At 36.3% G+C, this 27,999-nt stretch overlaps 1 protein-coding gene across 1 annotated transcript in view; it reads right to left on the bottom strand.

Moving 5' to 3' along the window:
* The window catches only part of LOC133621502 (thyrotropin-releasing hormone-degrading ectoenzyme-like), a 240,456-nt gene that overhangs the window by 5,817 nt on the left and 206,640 nt on the right, over nt 1-27,999 (bottom strand). Inside the window, exon 17 of the mRNA XM_061983554.1 lies at nt 693-860. Coding sequence (XP_061839538.1) covers nt 693-860 — 168 coding nt within the window. The remainder of the gene's footprint in view (nt 1-692; nt 861-27,999) is intronic.

Below are 27,999 nucleotides of genomic sequence, written 5' to 3'. Positions count from 1 at the left end.
ACGTTAGATCCACTATGGACTGGACTCTCACTATTACGTTAGATCGACTATGGACTGGACTCTCACTATTATGCTAGATCCACTATGGACTGGACTCTCACTATTACGTTAGATCGACTATGGACGGGACTCTCACTATTATGTTAGATCCACTATGGACTGGACTCTCACTATTATGTTAGATCCACTACGGACTGGACTCTCACTATTATGTTAGATCCACTATGGACTGGACTCTCACAATATTATGTTAGAACCACTATGGACTGGACTCTCACAATATTATGTTAGATCCACTATGGACTGGACTCTCACTATTATGTTAGATCCACTATGGACTGGACTCTCACTATTATGTTAGATCCACTATGGACTGGACTCTCACAATACTATGTTAGATCCACTATGGACTGGACTCTCACACTATTATGTTAGATCCACTATGGACTGGACTCTCACTATTACGTTAGATCCACTATGGACTGGACTCTCACTATTATGTTAGATCCACTATGGACTGGACTCTCACACTATTATGTTAGATCCACTATGGACTGGACTCTCACTATTACGTTAGATCCACTATGGACTGGACTCTCACTATTATGTTAGATCCACTATGGACTGGACTCTCACTATTATGTTAGATCCACTACGGACTGGACTCTCACTATTATGTTAGATCCACACACCTGTTGAGCAGGAAGGTGTTGTCGGAGCACGTGAGCGCCTCCAGCAGAATCTTCTTCTCGGAGACGGCCTTTGAGGAGTGGAACTTCATCCAGATGAACTCCCACACGTCCTCGTCCATGAGGCTGACCCCCGTGCAGTACACCACGTCACGGATGTTGGGGGGGATCCTGCACGCAAACATCAGACGTCTTCTTTTCACTTGGTGGGCAAACCTCAGTAAATAAACAGTGACAAATAAATATTTTGTTTATTTCCTACTGCCTATTGATGTAAATATTGATGTAATCATAGTGGTATCGACTAGATACGCTATTGTACGTGGTATCATTACAGTGGATATTAGGTGTCGATCCACCGATGGCGTTTGTTTATATCGTAGCGTCCCGGAAGAGTTGGTGCTGCAGGGAATTCTGGGAATTTGTTCGGTAGTGTTTATTAGTGATGGGTTGATGAGGCGTCATAAAGCGTTTCGACACATTGCAAAACTGTATTTGTCAAGACTTGGTCCGGGGTGTGTGCTTTTCCAGGATGCAACGGAAAGTTGGCACGGGCGAGACGGGAATTAAGGTACATGATTTATTTATTAACTATAAATACAAAAAAAAGATCAAACAGAAAGCGCGCACAGTGGCGGAGAATAAGCTATGAACAATTAAACAAAACTTGCAAACTATGGCTTGAATAAAGAAAACTTACTTGGCATGGACAAAAAAGGAGCAGCGTGAACATGGACATGAAAAAATGGACGGAGCATAAATGTGGTGTGAGGTCGTCAGGACGAACAACAGAAAATGAATGAACTTAAATACTATGGACATGATTAGTGAAAGCAGGTGCGTGACTCAAAACGTGAAACAGGTGCGTGACGTGACAGGTGAAAACTAATGGTTGCTATGGTGACAAAAAAGAGTGCACAATGAGTCCAAACGTGGAACAGGTGAAACTAATGGGGTAATCATGGAAACAGGACAAGGGAGTGAAAAGACAGAAACTAAAGAGTCCTATAACTAAACAAAAACATGACTTAACACAAAACATGATTACACAGACATGACAGTATTGATACTGTGTCGATACTGTGTCACTAAATACTGACATCTGCTGGACATTAAAAATCCCTACAGGCAACCTATGGACCGACTCAACTGACACTGATTTGATGCCCTAGTACAGGGGTCACCAACCTTTTTGAAACCAAAAACTACTTCTTGGGTACTGATTAATGCGAAGGGCTACCAGTTTGATACACACTTAAATAAATAAATATATTGTCATTTGTAAGTTACACGTAAGTGTGATTTAAACAAGAATAGCTAAATAAATACATTTATATATATATATATAAAAAAATGGGTATTTCTGTCTGTCATTCTGTCGTACATTTTTTTTTCCTTTTACGGAAGGTTTTTTGTAGAGAATAAATGATGAAAAAACCCCACTTAATTGAACGGTTTAAAAGAGGAGAAAACACGAAAAAAATTAAATTTGAAACATAGTTTATCTTCAATTTCGACTCTTTAAAATTCAAAATTCAACCGACAAAAAGAAGAGAAAAACTAGCTAATTTGAATCTTTTTGAAAAAATAAAAAAAATAAAATTTATGGAACATCATTAGTAATTTTTCCTGATTAAGATAAATTTTGAATTTTGATGACATGTTTTAAATTGGTTAAAATCCAATCTGCACTTTGTTAGAATATTTAACAAATTGGACCAAGCTATATTTCTAACAAAGACAAATCAGTATTTCTTTTAGATTTTCCAGAACAACAATTTGAAAAGAAATTCAAAATACTTTGAGATAAGATTTACATTTGATATTCCAGATTGTCTAGATTTGCCAGAATATTTTTTTTGAATTTTAATCATAGTAAGTTTGAAGAAATATTTCACAAATATTCTTCGTCGAAAAAACAGAAGCTAAAATATTTATTATTCTTTACAATAAAAAAAAAAAAAAAAAATTACTTGAACATTGATTTAAATTGTCAGGAAAGAAGAGGAAGACATTTAAAAGGTAAAAAGGTATATTTGTTTAAAAATCCTAAAATCATTTTTAAGGTTGTATTTTTTTCTCTAAAATTGTATTTCTAAAAGTAATAAGAAGCAAAGTAGAAAATAAATGAATGTATTTAAACAAGTGAAGACCCATCCATCCATCCATTTTCTACCGCTTATTCCAAGTGAAGACCAAGTCTTTAAAATATTTTCTTGGATTTTCAAATTCTATTTGAGTTTTGTCTCTTTTAGAATTAAAAATGTGGAGCAAAGCGAGACCAGCTTGCTAGTAAATAAATACAATTTAAAAGATAGAGGCAGCTCACTGGTAAGTGCTGCTCTTTGAGCTATTTTTAGAACAGGCCAGCGGGCGACTGATCTGGTCCTTACGGGCTACCTGGTGACCGCGGGCACCGCGTTGGTGACCCCTGCCCTAGTATATACAATAATATAAACCAAGTCATTGTATTTCATTTAGGATTATTTCATATCTTCATTTAAATAAAAATATATTTGTATCTTTTTTAAATACAGTCAATAAATAATGTGAACATGTATCATAACATGGAAATCTAAGAGAACGTGTTGTGGATGATTGTGGACTGGGAATTTTTTTAATTTTATTTTTTTACACATTTTTCTTAAAAAATAAATTAAAAAAAGTTTTTCCGACGTATTACATTTTAGACGATTTCTCTTCTTAGTTATTATTTCTCCGGCTGTAGAAAAGAGCCGCTCACAGGGCACAGAGGAGGCGACACAGTTGGCGTATCGGTCACGTGACCAAAACAGCTCATGATCGGTCACGTGACTTTCTAAAACCGACACAGGGTTTTGCTCTATGAGCTCGACGCATGCGCCGATGCATCGGTGTTGCCGGACACATCACTAGTGTTTATGTTGTGTTGCGGTGCAAATATTCTCCCAAAATGTGTTTAGTGTGGTTTCACTTTATGGCACATGTTTATGACAGTGTTGGCATTGTTCATACTGCCACTCTTAGTGTGACATGTTGAATAAGTATGCCCTTCATTCGCTCGTGTGCAGTGCGTTAAAGAAACTAAAACTGAACTGGCTACAAAGCAGTGACGTGCGGTGAGGTTGATGGCTGGTGAGGCACTGACTTCATCACAGTCAGATTTACAAACATATGAACCCTAAAGAGTATCTTATTCACCATTTGATTGGCAGCAGTTAACGGGTTATGTTTAAAAGCTCATACCAGCATTCTTCCCTGCTTGGCACTCAGCATCAAGGCTTGGAATTGGGGGTTAAATCACCAAAAATGATTCCCGGGCGCGGCGCCGCTGCTGCCCACTGCTCCCCTCACCTCCCAGGGGGTGATCAAGGGGATGGGTCAAATGCAGAGGACAAATGTCATTACACCTAGTGTGTGTGTGACAATCAGTGCTACTTTAACTTAACTTTAACTTTACACATTCAAACTGTAGCACACAAAAAAGCACATTTAATAAAAAAAACGTTATTATGGTCTTACCTTTACCGTATTTTCCGCACTATTAGCCGCACCTAAAAACCACAAATTTACTCAAAAGCTGACAGTGCGGCTTATAACCCGGTGCGCTTTATATATGGATTAATATTAAGATTCATTTTCATAAAGTTTCGGTCTCGCAACTACGGTAAACAGCCGCCATCTTTTTTCCCCGTAGAAGAGGAAGTGCTTCTTCTTCTACGCAAGCAACCGCCAAGGTAAGCACCCGCCCCCATAGAACAGGAAGCGCTTCTTCTTCTACTGTAAGCAACCACCCGCCCGCGTAGAAGAAGAAGAAGCGCGCGGATATTACGTTTCATTTCCTTTGTGTGTTTACATCTGTAAAGACCACAAAATGGCGACAGGTTTCCGGTTCATGAAAAGACGCAATCTCTCCATCCGCACACGGACTACTATTTCACAGCAACTGCCTAAAGACTTTCAAGAAAAGCTGGCTACTTTCCGTGCATATTGTAAAAACAAGATAGCTGAAAAAAAGATCCGGCCAGAGAACATTATCAACATGGACGAGGTTCCACTGACTTTTGATATTCCTGTGAACCGCACTGTGGATACAACGGGAGCACGTACGGTGAATATTCGCACCACAGGGAATGAGAAGTCATCCTTCACTGTGGTTCTAGCTTGCCATGCTAATGGCCAGAAACTTCCACCCATGGTGATATTCAAAAGGAAGACCTTGCCAAAAGAGACCTTTCCAGCCGGCGTCATCATAAAAGCTAACTTGAAGGGATGGATGGATGAAGAAAAGATGAGCGAGTGGTTAAGGGAAGTTTACGCGAAGAGGCCGGGTGGCTTTTTTCACGCAGCTCCGTCCATGTTGATATACGACTCCATGCGCGCCCACATCACGCTGGTTTTTAATATATTATTAAAGTTTGACTGACCTATCTGACTGTTTTTTTGACATTCCTTTAGCGCAGTTAGATGCGGCTTACAACACTGGGCGGCTTATAGGTGGACAAAGTTTTGAAATATGCCGTTCATTGAAGGCGCGGCTTATAACCCAGGGCGCCTTATGGTGCGGAAAATACGGTACTTAGAAATTAAGTCCATGCGCCGCAACTAAAGCCCTCACTTCAACTTTCCACGTGCAAGATTGAATCTATTTAAAAAAGTGTAACCGAGGGTTTATAAATGTGGCCTATACTGTATGAAACTACAAAATAACAAACACGGAGGCTCGAGTTTACACGAGGACCACTTTATTTACCTTCTTTCAAAAACCTCCGCAACGTGACATCACTTCCGCTCTTAGCGCCTTCAAAATAAGAGCTCAAGGCATATACTGTGTAACAGCGCATAACAGGAACTTAACATCACAAAGAGGAAAGCCCATGAAAATAGGTTACAAAAGTTGTTTAATAAGAAGCCAAAAAGTGCAAAAACAATAATGTTCGTGTTGGAGGAGTTGTGAATTAGGTACACCTGCAGTCTGCAGGTGTATCTAATGTTGTGGCCCTGCAGTCATTCACAACTCCTCCAACACGAACATTATTGTTTTTGCACTTTTTGGCTTCTTATGAAATATTTTTTTTAAATAGATTCAATCTTGCACGTGGAAAGTTTAAGTGTGGGCTTTAGTTGATATAACAATTCTACGGCGGGGGTGCAGGAGGCGAGCCTCAGCCAGCGGGTCTTTTGCAGCCGTTTTATGATCGCTCAGCACAAGAAATACGTTACACACATACAGTTGTTGACAAAATACACTGTACATTATATACCTCAGCTAACTAAACTATGGAAATGTATAATATAATTCATATAGCAATACGGTCTCACTGCACAGCAGGCCAGCAGCTAGCCGAGTCATTGCGCAATCCATGTTGAGGCACTGAGTGACGTGCCTCAACTGGCTGCTGTTCACCGCACCGTCTCTTCTCAGTATTTGAACGGCAAATGTGAAAATTCAGCGATTTTGAATACAAATAATCTAAAACTGGTGAAGTTAAATGGAAAAACGTTATTATGGTCTTACCTTTACTTATAAATTAAGTCCATGCGCCGCAACTAAAGCCCTCACTTCAACTTTCCACGTGCAAGATTGAATCTATTTAAAAAAGTGTAACCGAGGGTTTATAAATGTCGCCTATACTGTATGAAACTACAAAATAACAAACACGGAGGCTCCAGTTTACACGAGGACCACTTTATTTACCTTCTTTCAAAAACCTCCGCAACGTGACAGCACTTCCGCTCTTAGCGCCTTCAAAATAAGAGCTCAAGGCATATACTGTATGGAACTTAACATCACAAAGAGGAGAGCCCATGAAAATAGGTTACAAAAGTTATTTAATAAGAAGCCAAAAAGTGCAAAAACAATAATGTTCGTGTTGGAGGAGTTGTGAATTAGGTACACCTGCAGTCTGCAGGTGTATCTAATGTTGTGTCCCTGCAGTCATTCACAACTCCTCCAACACGAACATTATTGTTTTTGCACTTTTTGGCTTCTTATGAAATAATTTTTAAAAATAGATTCAATCTTGCATGTGGAAAGTTTAAGTGTGGGCTTTAGTTGATATAACAATTCTACGGCGGGGGTGCAGGAGGCGAGCCTCAGCCAGTGCGTCTTTTGCAGCCGTTTTATGATCGCTCAGCACAAGAAATACTTTACACACATACAGTTGTTGACAAAATACACTGTACATTATATACCTCAGCTAACTAAACTATGGAAATGTATAATATAATTCATATAGCAATACGGTCTCACTGCACAGCAGGCCAGCAGCTAGCCGAGTCATTGCGCAATCCATGTTGAGGCACTGAGTGACGTGCCTCAACTGGCTGCTGTTCACCGTCTCTTCTCAGTATTTGAACGGCAAATGTGAAAATTCAGCGATTTTGAATAAAAATAATCTAAAACTGGTGAAGTTAAATGGAAAATAACGTTATAGTATAATCAGGGCCGGCCCGTGGCATAGGCCGTATAGGCAAATGCTAAGGGCGCCGTCCACAAATGTTGGAGAAAAAAAAAAAAAAAGTTGGTACTATTATTTCTAAATACAAAAAATAATCCCCCCCCCCCCCCGCATGGTGCGCCCTCTCCCTTCCCGTATCATGACTCTTTTTGGACGTCACCACATCAAAAAATCAACACAAGATGTCAAAACGGCCAAAACTGTCAGGTGCCCAGGGAAGAAAAAAGAGAAAAGAAGAGGAGGAGAAACGAGAAAAAGACAAGAGGTAGCAGGTAGGTAACGTTAGCCTACATGAAATTATTTGTCTGTTACAGAATGTGATAGTAACCTGTCTTTTTAGCATTAAGCTAATGTTACATGATTCGGCAATTGCTAATCAATAAATAGCTAGTTCTGTTTTAACGTCGGGTTAATATTGTGGAGGGGGCTAAATTGTTATGGAAAATAATAATGTAACGTTAGGTAATTACAGTACTCCCACCTTACATTCCTCAGGGACATTTGTATTAGATCTTTTAAGCAGGTGTTTTTTGTTTACATTGTTATTGCCTTCTGGTTAGCTAATGTTTGCCCTGCAGGTAATAGTCACTTTTCCACCCCTTTATATATTAGGTATAGTTGTAAGCCTGGTTGTTAAAGTGCACATCATTAATGTAAATTAAGCAATATGTATGTAAAAAATATTGTATTTCATATATTCATTTTTTATTTTTTGCATTCATTTATTTATTCACATTTTTTTTTATCTTGTTAACTATTCTGATTGTTAATTTGCTTTCTTTAAGTAAAAAAAAGGTCAAAGACAAAGCTATTCGGTTTCTTGTGCATATATACACTTCACTGCCGATGTGGGGGGGCGCCACCTAAAATCTTGCCTAGGGCGCCAGATTGGTTAGGGCCTGAGTATAATCACTGGATACATATAACAATTTAAATTTTTTTTTTTCTTTTTACATTTTTTTTCTTTCCATGATGGCAGGTGAGGCCCCTGCCTCTAGTGACTGCACGTCACGGCTACAAAGTAAACAAAAACAGAATGCTGGACGACAGCAAAGACTTACTGTGGAGCAAAGACAATGTGCATCCGAACATGACATGACAATCAACAATGTCCCCACAAAGAAAGATAAGAACAACTGAAATATTATTGATTGCTAAAACAAAGTAGATGGCGGGAAGACATGAAACTGTTACAGGAAAATACCAAAAAAAAGAGGAAAAGCCACCAAAATAGGAGCGCAAGACAAGAAGTAAAACACTGCACACAGGAAAACAGCAAAAAAAGGCCAAATAAATCAGGGCGTGATGTGACAGGTGGTGACAGTACACCTACTTTGAGACAAGAGCTATATTGATGCATGCTTGGTTATGCTTTAAAGTCATATCCAACAATTGCGACTTTTTACTGTCAACTGAGTTTCGTTTTTTAGTGATTTCTGCTGGTGGTGTGCCTCCGCATTTTTTTCAACGCAGAAAATTAGAGACTGTATGATTTGTAACTTTTATTTGATGTAAAACGGACCAAACTCGATTGATTTTTCAAAAATGATTTGAAAGATTGACAGTTGCCATTAATCCCACGTGGGTGCTCGGCATTGTCCGTGAGTGTGTGTTTTCTGGCAATGCTTACTTAACGGGGACATCGCTGTGTTTACACAGTCACCTTTAGGGGACCTCTGACGGTATGGGGACAAAAAAAACAAGTCCCCTAAAGGGAAACCTTTTTAAATGATAGTCAGATCCATTCTGAAGATGCCTAAGGGATTTTTAAGCTTTGGCTTAAAATTCAGAATTTTCAACAACTCTCAGAATTTTCCATCTGTTAGAATAATTAGGTATACAGGTAAAAGCCAGTAAATTAGAATATTTAAAAAAACGTGATTTATTTCAGTAATTGCATTCAAAAGGTGTAACTTGTACATTATATTTATTCATTGCACACAGACTGATGCATTCAAATGTTTATTTCATTTAATTTTGATGATTTGAAGTGGCAACAAATGAAAATCCAAAATTCCGTGTGTCACAAAATTAGAATATTACTTAAGGCTAATACAAAAAAGGGATTTTTAGAAATGTTGGCCAACTGAAAAGTATGAAAATGAAAAATATGAGCATGTACAATACTCAATACTTGGTTGGAGCTCCTTTTGCCTCAATTACTGCGTTAATGCGGCGTGGCATGGAGTCGATGAGTTTCTGGCACTGCTCAGGTGTTATGAGAGCCCAGGTTGCTCTGATAGTGGCCTTCAACTCTTGTGGACCGACACCAGCAGATGACATGGCACCCCAAACCATCACTGATGGTGGAAACTTTACACTAGACTTCAGGCAACGTGGATCCTGTGCCTCTCCTGTCTTCCTCCAGACTCTGGGACCTCGATTTCCAAAGGAAATGCAAAATTTGCATGGTTGGGTGATGGTTTGGGGTGCCATGTCATCTGCTGGTGTCGGTCCACTCTGTTTCCTGAGATCCAGGGTCAACGCAGCCGTCTACCAGCAAGTTTTAGAGCACTTCATGCTTCCTGCTGCTGACCTGCTCTATGGAGATGGAGATTTCAAGTTCCAACAGGACTTGGCGCCTGCACACAGCGCAAAATCTACCCGTGCCTGGTTTACGGACCATGGTATTTCTGTTCTAAATTGGCCCGCCAACTCCCCTGACCTTAGCCCCATAGAAAATCTGTGGGGTATTGTGAAAAGGAAGATGCAGAATGCCAGACCCAAAAACGCAGAAGAGTTGAAGGCCACTATCAGAGCAACCTGGGCTCTCATAACACCTGAGCAGTGCCAGAAACTCATCGACTCCATGCCACGCCGCATTAACGCAGTAATTGAGGCAAAAGGAGCTCCAACCAAGTATTGAGTATTGTACATGCTCATATTTTTCATTTTCATACTTTTCAGTTGGCCAACATTTCTAAAAATCCCTTTTTTGTATTAGCCTTAAGTAATATTCTAATTTTGTGACACACGGAATTTTGGATTTTCATTTGTTGCCACTTCAAATCATCAAAATTAAATGAAATAAACATTTGAATGCATCAGTCTGTGTGCAATGAATAAATATAATGTACAAGTTACACCTTTTGAATGCAATTACTGAAATAAATCAAGTTTTTCAAAATATTCTAATTTACTGGCTTTTACCTGTATATTAGAGATGCGCGGATAGGCAAATATTTCATCCGCAACCGCATCAGAAAGTCGTCAACCATCCGCCATCCACCCGCCCGTTATATCTAATATAGACGATGCAAGGCATTAGTGAGGCATACCTGCCAACTACTCCGGTTTTCCCGTAATTCGTACGGTTTTCATCAACCTATTCCGGGTTACGGTTGCAGTGATAAAAAAATACGGTTTTTCATTAATTAAAAAAAAAAAAAGGGTGAAAACTACGCGAATTGCACCTTGTGCAGACAAGATTTTTCAATCGGACACGGAGGAATTAGCGATGTAAAAGACCACGTTGGGACAAAAAAACACAAGTCTAATGCCGTTGCTAGCGATACAAGTGGAAAACTTTCAACGTTTTTCGTCGCCCAAACAGATTCTTTGGATGTGATAAATGCCGAAGTTTTATTTACGGAGGCAATATTTACTGTACATTTTTACACTTTAATATTGTATTATTTATTTTTACACACTAACTGTATTATTTAGTTATTTTTTTACACTTTCTTACTATACTATTTTGTTTAGTAATTTTTACACATTGTTACTGTACTATTTTGTTTAGTAATTTTTACACATTGATACTGTACTATTTTGTTTTGTTGTTGTTGTTTTTAACTGTACTTTTTTACTATTTTGTGGTTTTTTTTACACTTTCTGACTGTACTATTTTGCTTTTTACACATTCTTACTGCACTATTTTTTATAATTTTTTACACTTTCTTACTGTACTATGTTGTTTTTTTACACTTTTTTACTGTACTATTTTGTTATTTTACACTTTCTACACTTATTTACTGTACATTTTTACACTTTAATATTGTATTATTTATTTTTACACACTAACTGTATTTAGTTATTTTTTACACATTCTTACCGTACTATTTTGTTTTGTTTTACACTTTCTTACTGTACTTTTTTATACACATTCTTACTGTACTATTTTGTTTAGTTATTTTTACACATTCTTACTGTACTATTTTGCTGGGTTTTTTTTACACATTCTTACTGCACTATTTTGTTTTTTTCTACACTTTCTTACTATACTATTTTGTTTAGTCATTTTTACACATTGTTACTGTACTATTTTGTTTAGTCATTTTTACACATTGATACTGTACTATTTTGTTTTGTTGTTGTTTTTAACTGTACTTTTTTTTACACTTTCTTACTGTACTATTTTGTTTTTTTACACTTTCTGACTGTACTATTTTGTTTTTTACACATTCTTACTGCACTATTTGTTTTTTTTCTACACTTTCTTACTATACTATTTTGTTTAGTAATTTTTACACATTGTTACTGTACTATTTTGTTTAGTAATTTTTACACATTGATACTGTACTATTTTGTTTTGTTGTTGTTGTTTTTAACTGTACTTTTTTTTTTTTACACTTTCTTACTGTACTATTTTGTGTTTTTTTTTTTTACACTTTCTGACTGTTTTTTACACATTCTTACTGCACTATTTGGTTTTTTTTTACACTTTCTTACTATACTATTTTGTTTAGTCATTTTTACACATTGTTACTCTACTATTTTGTTTAGTAATTTTTACACATTGATACTGTACTATTTTGTTTTGTTGTTGTTTTTAACTGTACTTTTTTTTACACTTTCTTACTGTACTATTTAGTTTTTTTTACACTTTCTGACTGTACTATTTTGTTTTTTACACATTCTTATTTATAATAAATTGAGCATGGACTTCCAATCGCACTGGCTGATCACATGGGACAGTTAAATGTTTGTAATGCAACCTTTAAAAATCATTACGCGGTGATCGCGGTCCCAAAAATAAACTTTTCTTGCATGATAATGTCCAGAAAAATTCGCTTTATATTACTATAGAGTCCTTTTAACGAATTAGTTTGATGGTTTATCACTAACCTTAAATGAAATAAGTCCTTTGTTCTCCTGCACCATGCATGCACTTTGGCCTTGCTTCGTGTTTGGTGCCCAATCCGGTCGGCTGTATTTCACAGCACGACATACTGTTAAAAGTGTTTATACTATTTATGCTTTCAAGTCCAAGTTGAAGAAATCTTGTTAAATGTTGACAGCATAACTACCAAAATACAGAAGTATGTCCTTAATATTTTTGCAGTGCTATTTCTGTTGAAAAGTTAAAATGATTACATTAGAGATGTGATGTGCCACTTTTCAAGTGTCTGATGGCTTCAATTAATTTTCATTAATTTTTCATATTTTGAATTCTTTTGAAAGGCTTACAAAAAAACTACATTTGAATTGTAATTCCATGCTATTGACAGGACTATTAATTTTAATGAAGTTAGCTTACCATGTTTACAGTATGATAATTGTGATAGAAATGTGAATTTTAGGCACAGAATATTTTTTACAATTGAACAAGGCAGTAGATTATACAAGCTTGGACAGAAAGTTAATAATGACACCAATTTTTTTTTTAATGGAATTGTTTAGTACTGTTTTACCATTTGTTTACTGTAAAAAGTGTTTATACTTTCAATTAACAAATTGAAGTCTTATGAAAGGTTGACAGGATAACTGGCATTGACTGTCAAAATAATTTCAAACTATTGAAGTTAGCTTACAGAATAAACATGTCAATCAACCCATATGATTTTTGCTGTAATATTTTTGTTTTGAAAAGTCACTGTGACTGATAGAAAAGTGATGGTTTTAGCAACATTTTAACCTGTCTGAATGCTAATAATCATTTTGCGTCGGGGGGCGAAGCCCTGAACCCTCCACCAGGACTTTGTCCTGGACCTACCGGGGCCTGCGGCCCTTGGACCCTGGCTACTAGGTTTTTCTGATTTCAAAAGTTGGCAGGTATGGTGAGGTTATAAAGCTTTTGCCTGTTAAAGAAAGGAGACTGATCCAATGCAGCACAGACATTCGCGTGCCACGCTGTCACGACCCAGACGCACACCAGTGCGCAATCATATGGCCAAGCGCGTCTCGCTGCCGGCGACGGCCGGGTATATGGGCCCGACGCTCCAGCGCCATCCATTTTCAGGGCTAGTTGATTCGGCAGGTGGGTTGTTACACACTCCTTAGCGGGTTCCGACTTCCATGGCCACCGTCCTGCTCTCTATATCAACCAGGGTGAGCCCCACCCCTTTCGTGAGCGCACTGCGCGCGGAGTGACCCCTGTTACGCGCCCCCGGCAACGGGGGTGGCGGGCAGGTAAGCTGCGCGGGCGGAGCGCGCGGAGTGACCCCTGTTACGAGCCCCCGGCCACGGGGGTGGCGGGCAGGTAAGCTGCTTACCTGCTGCGCGTGACGCCGGCCGCGGCGAAGGCGGACGAGGCCGGGTGTCGGTGCGGTGGGCGCGGTGGTGACCCTGGACGTGCGTCGGGCCCTTCTCGCGGATCGCCTCAGCTACGGCTCCAGGTGGGGCCGTCTCGGGGGAAGGGGACTCGGTCCCGGACCCCGGCGAGGCGTCCCTTCTCCGCTCCGTAAAAGTGTCCATCTCTTTTCTTTTTTCTTCTTCTGTTGTGGCATATGCTGCAGGTGCCTGCTCGTTTTTCGTATGTGGGTAACAACATTTAACTATGTATATATATTTCCCAATTGGTTTAACTGCCACCCGCCTGAATCTATTTAAAATCTAATTTTTTAAAATTTCAATCGCCCGACCCGATCCGACCCGACCCGCGGATAAAATCTAATTTTTTTTAATTTCATCCGCCCGATCCGCGGATAATCCGCGGACTCCGCGGTTGTGCCCGCAAACCGCGCATCTCTAGTATATATGATCACACTAACTTTAGTATGCTTAAAGTCCGTTGCTTTAGTTATTAGCTATTGTGCTCAAGTTAGACTTTTCTAATCTATGCAAGGACAAAACTTGCTGTCTGAGGGGTGGCCTCAGCCGTAGATGTTATCTTTGCTTTAGCCCGCTAACAGCCAAGGACTCCAACGACGTCAACGAAGATAAGATGACAGCATGCAGACGAAGCAGAGACTTCAAGGACCTCAACGAAGGTAAGATGACAACACGCAGACAAAGTGGGGACAAGGCGAAATCACAAGGCCTCCAGCACATTCCGTCACGTATCGTGCGTCCTGGACCTGCTTTGCATAATATATGCAGAGGTGGGTAGAGTAGCCAGAAATTGTACTCAAGTAAGAGTACTGTTACTTTAGAGATTTATTACTCAAGTAAAAGTAAGGAGTAGTCACCCAAATATTTACTTGAGTAAAAGTAAAAAGTATGTTGTGAAAAAACTACTCAAGTACTGAGTAACTGACGAGTAACATACACACTCATATATATATATATAAGCCTCAATCTGAACCTTGGTATTTACCGTGATGACGGACTGGCAGTGTGTCGCGCCTCGCCAAGGAGCAGCGAGAATACCAAGAAGCGCATATGCCAAATTTTCAAAGAGAACGGCCTACGGATCACGATTGAAGCCAACAAGCAAACCGTCAACTTCCTTGACGTCACTTTCAACCTGAGAAATAACAGCTACCAACCATTCACGAAATCCAACACAACACTCCAATACGTGCACCATGACAGCAACCACCCACCCACCACCACGAAAAGAATACCTACCGGAATTAATAAAAGGCTATCGATGCTGTCATCCAGCAAAGCTGAATTTGACCAAGCAACCCCCCCGTACCAAAAAGCCCTTGATGAAAGCGGATACAATTTCACCCTCACCTATGAACCCACGCCAGGAAACCAACCGAAAAAGAACAGAAAACGTAACGACATCATCTGGTACAACCCCCCATACAGCAAAAACGTCTCAACGAACATTGGACACAAATTCCTCAATCTGATTGACAAACACTTTCCCAAAGACAACACCCTAAGAAAAGTATTCAACAAGAACAACATTAAATTGAGCTACAGCTGTATGAACAATATACGACAAATCATCTCAAACCACAACAAAACAATTGCAAATGAGCCGTCGGCCCCCGGACAGAGCGACTCCAAAACCAACAAAGGTTGCAACTGTCGAAAGAAACCTGATTGCCCTCTCAACGGGGGGTGCTTACAAACATCAGTTGTCTACCAATCTAAGGTAATACGCAAGGACATTAACACATCCGACACATATGTAGGATTAACCGAGGGTGAATTCAAAACCAGATGGAACAATCACAAGGCTTCTTTCAGGAACAAAAACCTGCGGAATACCACAGAACTCAGCAAACACATTTGGGACCTCAAAGACAATAATGTTGAATATTCAATAACATGGCAAATTCTTGCATCCAGCACACCTTACAATAGTGGTAATAAAAGATGCAACCTATGCTTGAAAGAGAAACTGTTTATTATCTACCGTCCAGACCTGTCATCCCTCAACAAGCGCAGCGAAATTGTAACAACATGCCGCCACAGACGGAAACACCTCCTAGGTAACACATGAGCCAATCACCACGCCCCTACGCCAGCCTGTACCCACCCACTCTGTGCCCTATATAATCCATGGTATGTGAATGCTCCCATTAAAATCTCCTGATGATTGAGGGAACCCCCCCTCATGAAACAGGCCTGTAGAGATGAAATAGTCTTGTGATTTTTTTCCCACACATACATATATTGCGCTCTACTACGGTATCGAGCACTATTTTTTGGATAACCTTATTAAGACATATATATATATATATATATATATATATATATATATATATATATACATATACATTGATATATACAGTATATAATTTATGTGTATTTATTTTGCTGTTTTTGTTTACATGTTAAAGGTGTTTTAATGAATATACATGCATGTTTAACACATATAGATTCCTTTCTTTCATGAAGACAAGAATATAAGTTGGTGTATTACCTGATTCTGATGACTTGCATTGATTGTAATCAGACAGTAGTGATGATAACGTCCACGTTTTCAAATGGAGGAGAAGAAAAGTTCCTCCTTTCTGTCTAATACCACATGAAAGTGGTTGGTTTTTGGCATCTTATTTGTCCAGCTTCCATATTCGTTTTTATACACTTTACAAGAAATATATTGGCGTCAAACTCCTTAGCTTGCTAGCTTGTTTGCGCTGGCTTTCGGAGACTCTTGTTTTGAAAGCGCAGGCGCGATGGAGCGGCACTTTTATTGTGAAGACAGGAACTGTGCAGTCAGTCTTTAGGCTTTTGACGGGATGTACGGTTGAAATAAAAAAGGCTCTTTTTTCCTTCACACTTTTGATTGATTGATTGGAACTTTTATTAGTAGATTTCACAGTACAGTACATATTCCGTACAATTGACCACTAAATGGTAACACCGCAATAAGTTTTTCACACTTGTTTAAGTCAGGTCATGTGACCACCTGGCTCTGTTTGATTGGTCCAGCGTCACCAGTGACTGCATCTGATTGGTGGAACGAAGTGAAACGTCACCAGTAAGGCAGGCACTTTGAAGGTCTGTCTGACAGACCAAAACAAACAAAGCGTGCATTAACAGATCGATAAAAATTAGTAGCGAGTAGCGAGCTGAATGTAGCGGAGTAAAAGTAGCGTTCCTTCTCTATAAATACACTTAAGTAAAAGTAAAAGTATGTTGCATTAAAACTACTCTTAGAAGTACAATTTATCCCAAGAGTTACTCAAGTAGATGTAACGGAGTAAATGTAGCGCGTTACTACCCACCTCTGAATATATGTGACCACTCCTTTTAGAGGCGGCCTTAGTATTGTTGACTGTGGAACTCCTGAGTAAATAGAGGGACGCAGGAGCTGAACCTTAGAGCGTAGGGCGAGACTGTGACTAAGTGTGCAGCTCCATGCGTTCTCCTCATGAGCTAAATGGAACTGTCTCTGATTGATTCCTCGCTTCTTGTCTGATTAATAGATGTCATCAGCAGTGTTGGGACTAACGCGTTACAAAGTAACGCGTTACTGTAACGCCGTTAGTTTCGGCGGTAACTAGTAATCTAACGCGTTATTTTTTATATTCAGTAACTCAGTTACCGTTACTACATGATGCGTTACTGCGTTATTTTACGTTACTTTTTATGTAGTATAAAGTGTGTTTTATCGGAGCGCTGCTATGTCATCGTTCTGATTCTTCTTGTGTCACAAGCCGGAGAAGAGAGAGAGACATGCGCTGTGTGGGTGTGTGTGAGTGTGGGGAGGGGGGGCGTGTCTGATCATGGCGGAGCCAGAAGTCCAGTTTGCTAACATGGAGATATTTTCACTACTTTTCTTTTGTCGAGCACAAAGAAAGGAACATTTTAGTTAAATGTAAATTGTGCTTTGGATCAAAGATGCCATCTACTGCCCAAAACAGCAATTCAAATCTGCTGAAACAAGCTACATAGCAACATGCTTCGACAAAGCTAGTAAAGAGAGACAGAGACTCCAATGACACTTCACCTCCACCACTTAAGGATTAACTCTGCCTCTGCTCATCATTCAGCGCTAAAGGTACACACACTCTGTCAATCAATGTTCCCTGTAATATTTCATGTGTGTGAGCAAACGCAAAAACTCCCTGAGCATTGAGTGGAGCCCATGTGAGCAACTTTAGATGTGCACACTGTGGCTACACCAGCAGCACACCTGTCCCAAACCTCACTAAATAACAAGTTCAATCTCCATCCATCCATCCATTTCCTACCGCTTGTCCCTTTCGGGGTCGCTGGAGCCTATCTCAGCTGTATTCGGGCGGAAGGCTGTGTACACCCTGGACAAGTCCCCCCCTCATCACAGGGCCAACACAGATAGACAGACAACATTCTCTTATTATTATAATCAAATGACAGCAGTCATTTCAATTTCTAATATAAGTGTTTAGGCCCACTTATAATGACAATAACAACAAATATTGTTTTTCATGAACTGTGTACTTGTATTGTTTGTCTGGGTGGAGGTCCTGCTTTGGAAATAGTTTGTACCCCTTTCAGACATGTGTACATTCCTGCAACTTCCTGTTTGTAAAAAATATATTTTTATTAGTATGTATTTAATATACTAACAACATTTAATGATTAATATTTATAAATTAAGATTCCTAATAAATGACACTAGAATAAGCACACATTTGATTGGTAAATCATAGTGTAACCACCTGGAATTACACTTTATGTGTGGTGTTGGAGTTGTCCAACTTTTTGTGTGGCTGTAAACGCATCACTGGCTAAGTGCCATATGTGCATGTGTTGGCACAAGTGAGAAAGAGCGAGCGGCTGCTCTTGATATAACAGTGATGTGTTTATGGCCGACAATAAAGAGTTTTGCTCAGTAAAGTGATGGATGGAATTCATGTCCTCAAAGCGTCTCGACAGACGTATTATTATATTTGAACAATGATGACGAAAATGGTTTTCTCTGTCGTGTCCGTGTCGTGTCGAAAATTGTTATGCGCTTATTTTTTTATTTGATTTTGTGCATGGCATAGATTTGTCGTGCGCAGAGGACACTTGAGCAGTGCGCAATTGCACAGGTGCGCTCCTTAGTGGGAACGTTGCTGTCAATTCTCTTATATACTCTTTCATTCTAGACTTCTAGTGTTTGATTATCACATCACTCTAAATGTATAGACTATAAAGTTCACAAACATAAAGAGGGATCCTAGTGGGCCAGGCCAATCTTTCCTTATCTCTAAACTAAAACTGTGTAGAGTGTTCTGGGCTTCAGACATGATTTTGTGTCAGAATTTCTTGAGGAAAAAATGCCTGGTTAGGCTTTGTGTATGTGTGCCTTTCTTGCTTTACATCTATGCTGTTATTATGCTGTTTGTTACTTATGTATGTTATGTTGCAGCTATTTAACATAGTTTTGTCAATTTGTTCTGGCCAGAAACAAATTGGCCTTTGTAACATATCTTTGTCTTTGTGTGTTGTATGTCGACCACATTGCTTAGCAGAGTTGAGTGATACAAATGCATGTCAAGTTGATCAACAGATTGTATTATTCTCCAGTGCAATAACAGTACTGACATGAAGGCTAAAAGGGCATTAATTGGAGCTTTAAAAAAAAAAAGAAGAAAAAAAGAAGTAACTAAATAGTTACTTTTCAAAGTAACGCATTACTATTTGGTGTAAGTAACTGAGTTAGTAACTGAGTTACTTTTGAAATGAAGTAACTAGTAACTATAACTAGTTACTGTTTTTCAGTAACTAACCCAACACTGGTCATCAGTGCTTAAACCTGACACCATCCTTCTATATATGGTAGTGAGAGTTGCAGACAACTTCATTACTGTTAAATAGTTAAATAGTTTTCAGTAATGTCACAGAAGATGCAGGGTTTGCTTTAACATTTAAGTGGTGAAACGTCCTATAAGAGGACAGCAGTATTCTGAGGATCATGTCATATTTCATTTGAACTTTTTTTTTATTTTTATAAATGGTCCTCAGTAGTCACGTACAAATTTGTGTGAATTATGCAAAATTATTTAAATTTGGTCCCCATGAACCATATTAACTCTTTTTCCCCAGGGTCCCCAGTAAGAATGATCAGCACATTACTTCATCAATCCAGAGATTTAAATGACGTGTATGAGCTAACTGGGCAGTGGACATTTTACACCATTTTTTTTAATGCCTTCACAACCTGTAGAAAGGGTGGTCCCCACAAGTCATGATCAAAAACTTGGTCCCCATTCCAAATGATAACCAGTATGTATGTGTGTGTGTGTGTGTGTGTGTATGTGTGTGTGTGTGTGTGTGTGTTGTATTTCTACCCATCTTGAGACATGAAGAAGGAAAAGTATCTTCCATATGAGGAGGTGTGAAGAAGTGATGACATAAATCATTTGCACCCGTGCTGGTGACATCTATAAAAAATGAGGGTGGTCCCAAAAAGGAAGGATTTTTCAAATTGACTGTGTGTCGCTTTTAAAAGTGCTCCCACTCTGGTCACCATATGAAATAACAAGTGTGTGGAAGAAATTGAAATGCGCCCCCTTTGACCAAAATTAATTTAAAAAAATCAAATAAAAATATGTACTATATATATAGAGATTTGAAGTAAATAATGAAGATTAAAAAACAATTACCAACACAAAATTAACTAAAAGCAGTCTTTTTCTCAAAATGTGTCGATTCTTTTCATATAAAATTGGGAAACGTTTCTCACATTCTTTCTGTTTCTGTAATATTGCAACATTTTCTCGTGAAATTATTACTTTTTTTTAATGAAAAAAGTATTACTTTTTTTAATGTAAAATTATTACTTTTAATAGTAATAATTTCATCACAATATTGCCAATGTTTTTGTTGTTCTTGTAAAACAGTGACATTTTTTGAGTAAAATTATTATAATATTGGCAAAATGTTAAAGTTTTCTAAACAAAACTGTGACTTTTGTTGAATAAAATTACGGCTCTTTTCATAAAATTGCCAAAATTTTTTTGCTTTTCTTGTGAAATTGTGACTGTTGAGTAAAAGTCCAACTTTTATTATAATATTGCACAAATGTTCAGTTTTTCTTGCAAAATTTTGACTTGCGTTGCGTAAAATTATGACTTTTATTATAATACTGACAATATTCCAAGTTTTTCTTGTGAAATTGTGACCTTTTTCTTGTGAAATTCCAACTCATTTTTCACAACAAGCTCTTTTATATTTGCATAGTATGTATATATTATTAATGTTGTAAATACACATCTTTATATATCTAGAAAGGCTGGTCCTAAAGAGGTAGGCATTTTTCAGAGGTCTCAAGAAGGTAACAAATACAAGAACGTGTGTGTGTGTGTTGCATTTCTACCCATCTTGAGACATGAAGAAGGAAAAGTATCTTCCATATGAGGAGGTGTGAAGAAGTGATGACATAAATCATGGTCCCAATAACATTGCATCTAATAGAGAATGTCTCATTTGCACCCCTGCTGGTGACATCTATCAAAATGAGGGTGGTCCCACAGTGTGTCGCTTTTAAAAGTGCTCCCACTCTGGTCACCATATGAAATAACAAGTGTGTGGAATGAAATTGAAATGCGCCCCCTTTGACCAAAATTAATTTAAAAAATCAAATAAAAATATGTACTATATACAGAGACGTACTGTAATAACTTGAAGTAAATAATGAAGATTAAAAAAACAATTACCAACACAAAATTAACTAAAAGCAGTCTTTTTCTCAAAATGTGTCGATTCTTTTCATATAAAATTGGGAAACATTTCTCTTATTCTTTCTGTTTCTGTAATATTGCAACATTTTTTCGTGAAATTATTACTTTTTTTAATGAAAAAATTATTACTTTTTTTAATGTAAAATTATTACTTTTAATAGTAATAATTTCATCACAATATTGCCAATGTTTTTCTTGTTCTTGTAAAACAGTGACATTTTTTGAGTAAAATTATTATAATATTGGCAAAATGTGAAAGTTTTCTAAACAAAACCGTGACTTTTGTTGAGTAAAATTACGGCTCTTTTCATAAAATTGCCAAAAATGTTTAGCTTTTCTTGTAAAATTGTGACTGTTGAGTAAAAGTCCAACTTTTATTATAATATTGCACAAATGTTCAGTTTCTCTTGCAAAATTTTTACTTGCGTTGCGTAAAATTACGACTTTTATTATAATACTGACAATATTCCAAGTTTTTCTTGTGAAATTGTGACCTTTTTCTTGTGAAATTCCAACTCCTTTTTCACAACAAGCTCTTTTATATTTGCATAGTATGTATATATTATTAATGTTGTAAATACACATCTTTATATATCTAGAAAGGCTGGTCCTAAAGAGGTAGGCATTTTTCAGAGGTCTCAAGAAGGTAACAAATACAAGAACGTGTGTGTGTGTGTGTGTGTTGTATTTTTACCCATCTTGAGACATGAAGAAGGAAAAGTATCTTCCATATGAGGAGGTGTGAAGAAGTGATGACATAAATCATGGTCCCAATAACATTGCGTCTAATAGAGAATGTCTCATTTGCACCCCTGCTGGTGACATCTATCAAAATGAGGGTGGTCCCACAGTGTGTCGCTTTTAAAAGTGCTCCCACTCTGGTCAACATATGAAATAACAAGTGTGTGGAAGAAATTGAAATGCGCCCCCTTTGACCAAAATTAATTTAAAAAATCAAATAAAAATATGTACTATATACAGAGACGTACTGTAATAACTTGAAGTAAATAATGAAGATTAAAAAAACAATTACCAACACAAAATGAACTAAAAGCAGTCTTTTTCTCAAAATGTGTCGATTCTTTTCAAATAAAATTGGGAAACGTTTCTCATATTCTTTCTGTTTCTGTAATATTGCAACATTTTCTCGTGAAATTATTACTTTTTTTTAATGAAAAATTATTACTTTTTTTTAATGTAAAATTATTACTTTTAATAGTAATAATTTCATCACAATATTGCCAATGTTTTTGTTGTTCTTGTAAAACAGTGACATTTTTGGAGTAAAATTATTATAATATTGGCAAAATGTTAAAGTTTTCTAAAAAAAACTGTGACTTTTGTTGAGTAAAATTACGGCTCTTTTCATAAAATTGCCCAAATTTTTAGCTTTTCTTGTAAAATTGTGACTGTTGAGTAAAAGTCCAACTTTTATTATAATATTGCACAAATGTTCAGTTTTCCTTGCAAAATTTTGACTTGCGTTTTGTAAAATTATGACTTTTATTATAATACTGACAATATTCCAAGTTTTTTTGTGAAATTGTGACCTTTTTCTTGTGAAATTCCAACTCATTTTTCACAACAAGCTCTTTTATATTTGCATAGTATGTATATATTATTAATGTTGTAAATACACATCTTTATATATCTAGAAAGGGTGGTCCTAAAGAGGTAGGCATTTGTCAGAGGTCTCAAGAAGGTAACAAATACAAGAACGTGTGTGTGTGTGTGTGTGTGTTGTATTTCTACCCATCTTGAGACATGAAGAAGGAAAAGTATCTTCCATATGAGGAGGTGTGAAGAAGTGGTGACATAAATCATGGTCCCAATAACATTGCATCTAATAGAGAATGTCTCATTTGCACCCCTGCTGGTGACATCTATCAAAATGAGGGTGGTCCCACAGTGTGTCGCTTTTAAAAGTGCTCCCACTCTGGTCAACATATGAAATAACAAGTGTGTGGAAAGAAATTGAAATGCGCCCCCTTTGAACAAAATTAATTTAAAAAATCAAATAAAAATATGTACTATATACAGAGACGTACTGTAATAACTTGAAGTAAATAATGAAGATTAAAAAAACAATTACCAACACAAAATTAACTAAAAGCAGTCTTTTTCTCAAAATGTGTCGATTCTTTTCATATAAAATTGGGAAACATTTCTCTTATTCTTTCTGTTTCTGTAAAATTGCAACATTTTCTCGTGAAATTATTACTTTTTTTTAATGAAAAATTATTACTTTTTTAAATGTAAAATTATTACTTTTAATAGTAATAATTTCATCACAATATTGCCAATGTTTTTGTTGTTCTTGTAAAACAGTGAAATTTTTTTGAGTAAAATTATTATAATATTGGCAAAATGTTAAAGTTTTCTAAACAAAACTGTGACTGTGAAAATTACGGCTCTTTTCATAAAATTGCCAACATTTTTAGCTTTTCTTGTAAAATTGTGACTGTTGAGTAAAAGTCCAACTTTTATTATAATATTGCACAAATGTTCAGTTTTTCTTGCAAAATTTTGACTTGCGTTGCGTAAAAGTACGACTTTTATTATAATACTGACAATATTCCAAGTTTTTCTTGTGAAATTGTGACCTTTTTCTTGTGAAATTCCAACTCATTTTTCACAACAAGCTCTTTTATATTTGCATAGTATGTATATATTATTAATGTTGTAAATACACATCTTTATATATCTAGAAAGGGTGGTCCTAAAGAGGTAGGCATTTTGCAGAGGTCTCAAGAAGGTCACAAATACAAGAACGTGTGTGTGTGTGTGTGTGTGTTGTATTTCTACCCATCTTGAGACATGAAGAAGGAAAAGTATCTTCCATATGAGGAGGTGTGAAGAAGTGATGACATAAATCATGGTCCCAATAACATTGCATCTAATAGAGAATGTCTCATTTGCACCCCTGCTGGTGACATCTATCAAAATGAGGGTGGTCCCACAGTGTGTCGCTTTTAAAAGTGCTCCCCCTCTGGTCAACATATGAAATAACAAGTGTGTGGAATGAAATTGAAATGCGCCCCCTTTGACCAAAATTTATTAAAAAAATAAAATAAAAATATGTACTATATACAGAGACGTACTGTAATAACTTGAAGTAAATGATGAAGATTAAAAAAACAATTACCAACACAAAATTAACTAAAAGCAGTCTTTTTCTCAAAATGTGTCGATTCTTTTCATATAAAATTGGGAAACATTTCTCATATTCTTTCGGTTTCTGTAATAATGCAACATTTTCTCTTGAAATTATTACTTTTTTTTAATGAAAAATTAATTACTTTTTTTAATGTAAAATTATTACTTTTAATAGTAATAATTTCATCACAATATTGCCAATGTTTTTGTTGTTCTTGTGACATTTTTTGAGTAAAATTATTATAATATTGGCAAAATGTTAAAGTTTTCTAAACAAAACTGTGACTTTTGTTGAGTAAAATTACAGCTCTTTTCATAAAATTGCCAACATTTTTAGCTTTTCTTGTAAAATTGTGACTGTTGAGTAAAAGTCCAACTTTTATTATAATATTGCACAAAATTTTGACTTGCGTTGCGTAAAATTATGACTTTTATTATAATACTGACAATATTCCAAGTTTTTCTTGTGAAATTGTGACCTTTTTCTTGTGAAATTCCAACTCCTTTTTCACAACAAGCTCTTTTATATTTGCATAGTATGTATATATTATTAATGTTGTAAATACACTTCTTTATATATCTAGAAAGGGTGGTCTTAAAGAGGTAGGCATTTTGCAGAGGTCTCAAGAAGGTAACAAATACAAGAACGTGTATGTGTGTGTGTGTGTGTTGTATTTCTACCCATCTTGAGACATGAAGAAGGAAAAGTATCTTCCATATGAGGAGGTGTGAAGAAGTGGTGACATAAATCATGGTCCCAATAACATTGCGTCTAATAGAGAATGTCTCATTTGCACCCCTGCTGGTGACATCTATCAAAATGAGGGTGGTCCCACAGTGTGTCGCTTTTAAAAGTGCTCCCACTCTGGTCAACATATGAAATAACAAGTGTGTGGAAGCAATTGAAATGCGCCCCCTTTGACCAAAATTAATTTAAAAAAATCAAATAAAAATATGTACTATATACAGAGACGTACTGTAATAACTTGAAGTAAATAATGAAGATTAAAAAAACAATTACCAACACAAAATGAACTAAAAGCAGTCTTTTTCTCAAAATGTGTCGATTCTTTTCATATAAAATTGGGAAACATTTCTCATATTCTTTCTGTTTCTGTAATATTGCAACATTTTCTCGTGAAATTATTACTTTTTTTTTAAATGGAAAATTATTACTTTTTTTAATGTAAAATTATTTCTTTTAATAGTAATAATTTCATCACAATATTGCAAATGTTTTTGTTGTTCTTGTAAAACAGTGACATTTTTGGAGTAAAATTATTATAATATTGGCAAAATGTTAAAGTTTTCTAAACAAAACTGTGACTTTTGTTGAGTAAAATTACGGCTCTTTTCATAAAATTGCCAACATTTTTAGGTTTTCTTGTAAAATTGTGACTGTTGAGTAAAAGTCCAACTTTTATTATAATATTGCACAAATGTTCAGTTTTTCTTGCAAAATTTTGACTTGCGTTGCGTAAAATTACGACTTTTATTATAATACTGACAATATTCCAAGTTTTTCTTGTGAAATTGTGACCTTTTTCTTGTGAAATTCCAACTCCTTTTTCACAACAATCTCTTTTATATTTGCATAGTATGTATATATTATTAATGTTGTAAATACACTTCTTTATATATCTAGAAAGGGTGGTCCTAAAGAGGTAGGCATTTTTCAGAGGTCTCAAGAAGGTAACAAATACAAGAACGTGTGTGTGTGTTGCATTTCTACCCATCTTGAGACATGAAGAAGGAAAAGTATCTTCCATATGAGGAGGTGTGAAGAAGTGGTGACATAAATCATGGTCCCAATAACATTGCATCTAATAGAGAATGTCTCATTTGCACCCCTGCTGGTGACATCTATCAAAATGAGGGTGGTCCCACAGTGTGTCGCTTTTAAAAGTGCTCCCACTCTGGTCAACATATGAAATAACAAGTGTGTGGAATGAAATTGAAATGCGCCCCCTTTGACCAAAATTAATTTTAAAAAATCAAATAAAAATATGTACTATATACAGAGACGTACTGTAATAACTTGAAGTAAATAATGAAGATTAAAAAAACAATTACCAACACAAAATTAACTAAAAGCAGTCTTTTTCTCAAAATGTGTCGATTCTTTTCATATAAAATTGGGAAACATTTCTCTTATTCTTTCTGTTTCTGTAATATTGCAACATTTTCTCGTGAAATTATTACTTTTTTTAATGAAAAAATTATTACTTTTTTTAATGTAAAATTATTACTTTTAATAGTAATCATTTCATCACAATATTGCCAATGTTTTTGTTGTTCTTGTAAAATAGTGACATTTTTTGAGTAAAATTATTATAATATTGGCAAAATGTTAAAGTTTTCTAAACAAAACTGTGACTTTTGTTGAGTAAAATTACAGCTCTTTTCATAAAATTGCCAACATTTTTAGCTTTTCTTGTAAAATTGTGACTGTTGAGTAAAAGTCCAACTTTTATTATAATATTGCACAAAATTTTGACTTGCGTTGCGTAAAATTACGACTTTTATTATAATACTGACAATATTCCAAGTTTTTCTTGTGAAATTGTGACCTTTTTCTTGTGAAATTCCAACTCATTTTTCACAACAAGCTCTTTTATATTTGCATAGTATGTATATATTATTAATGTTGTAAATACACATCTTTATATATCTAGAAAGGGTGGTCCTAAAGAGGTAGGCATTTTGCAGAGATCTCAAGAAGGTAACAAACACAAGAACGTGTGTGTGTGTGTGTGTGTTGTATTTCTACCCATCTTGAGACATGAAGAAGGAAAAGTATCTTCCATATGAGGAGGTGTGAAGAAGTGGTGACATAAATCATGGTCCCAATAACATTGCATCTAATAGAGAATGTCTCATTTGCACCCCTGCTGGTGACATCTATCAAAATGAGGGTGGTCCCACAGTGTGTCGCTTTTAAAAGTGCTCCCACTCTGGTCAACATATGAAATAACAAGTGTGTGGAATGAAATTGAAATGCGCCCCCTTTGACCAAAATTAATTTAAAAAATCAAATAAAAATATGTACTATATACAGAGACGTACTGTAATAACTTGAAGTAAATAATGAAGATTAAAAAAACAATTACCAACACAAAATTAACTAAAAGCAGTCTTTTTCTCAAAATGTGTCGATTCTTTTCATATAAAATTGGGAAACATTTCTCTTATTCTTTCTGTTTCTGTAATATTGCAACATTTTCTCGTGAAATTATTACTTTTTTTAATGAAAAAATTATTACTTTTTTTAATGTAAAATTATTACTTTTAATAGTAATAATTTCATCACAATATTGCCAATGTTTTTGTTGTTCTTGTAAAACAGTGACATTTTTTTGAGTAAAATTATTATAATATTGGCAAAATGTTAAAGTTTTCTAAACAAAACTGTGACTTTTGTTGAGTAAAATTACGGCTCTTTTCATAAAATTGCCAAAATTTTTAGCTTTTCTTGTAAAATTGTGACTGTTG

The sequence above is a fragment of the Nerophis lumbriciformis genome, linkage group LG25 (assembly GCF_033978685.3).
Source record: "Nerophis lumbriciformis linkage group LG25, RoL_Nlum_v2.1, whole genome shotgun sequence".
NCBI classification, from domain to species: domain Eukaryota; kingdom Metazoa; phylum Chordata; class Actinopteri; order Syngnathiformes; family Syngnathidae; genus Nerophis; species Nerophis lumbriciformis.
The sequence above is the reverse complement of the archived record's forward strand: the minus strand, read 5'-3'. Positions and strand labels throughout refer to the sequence as shown.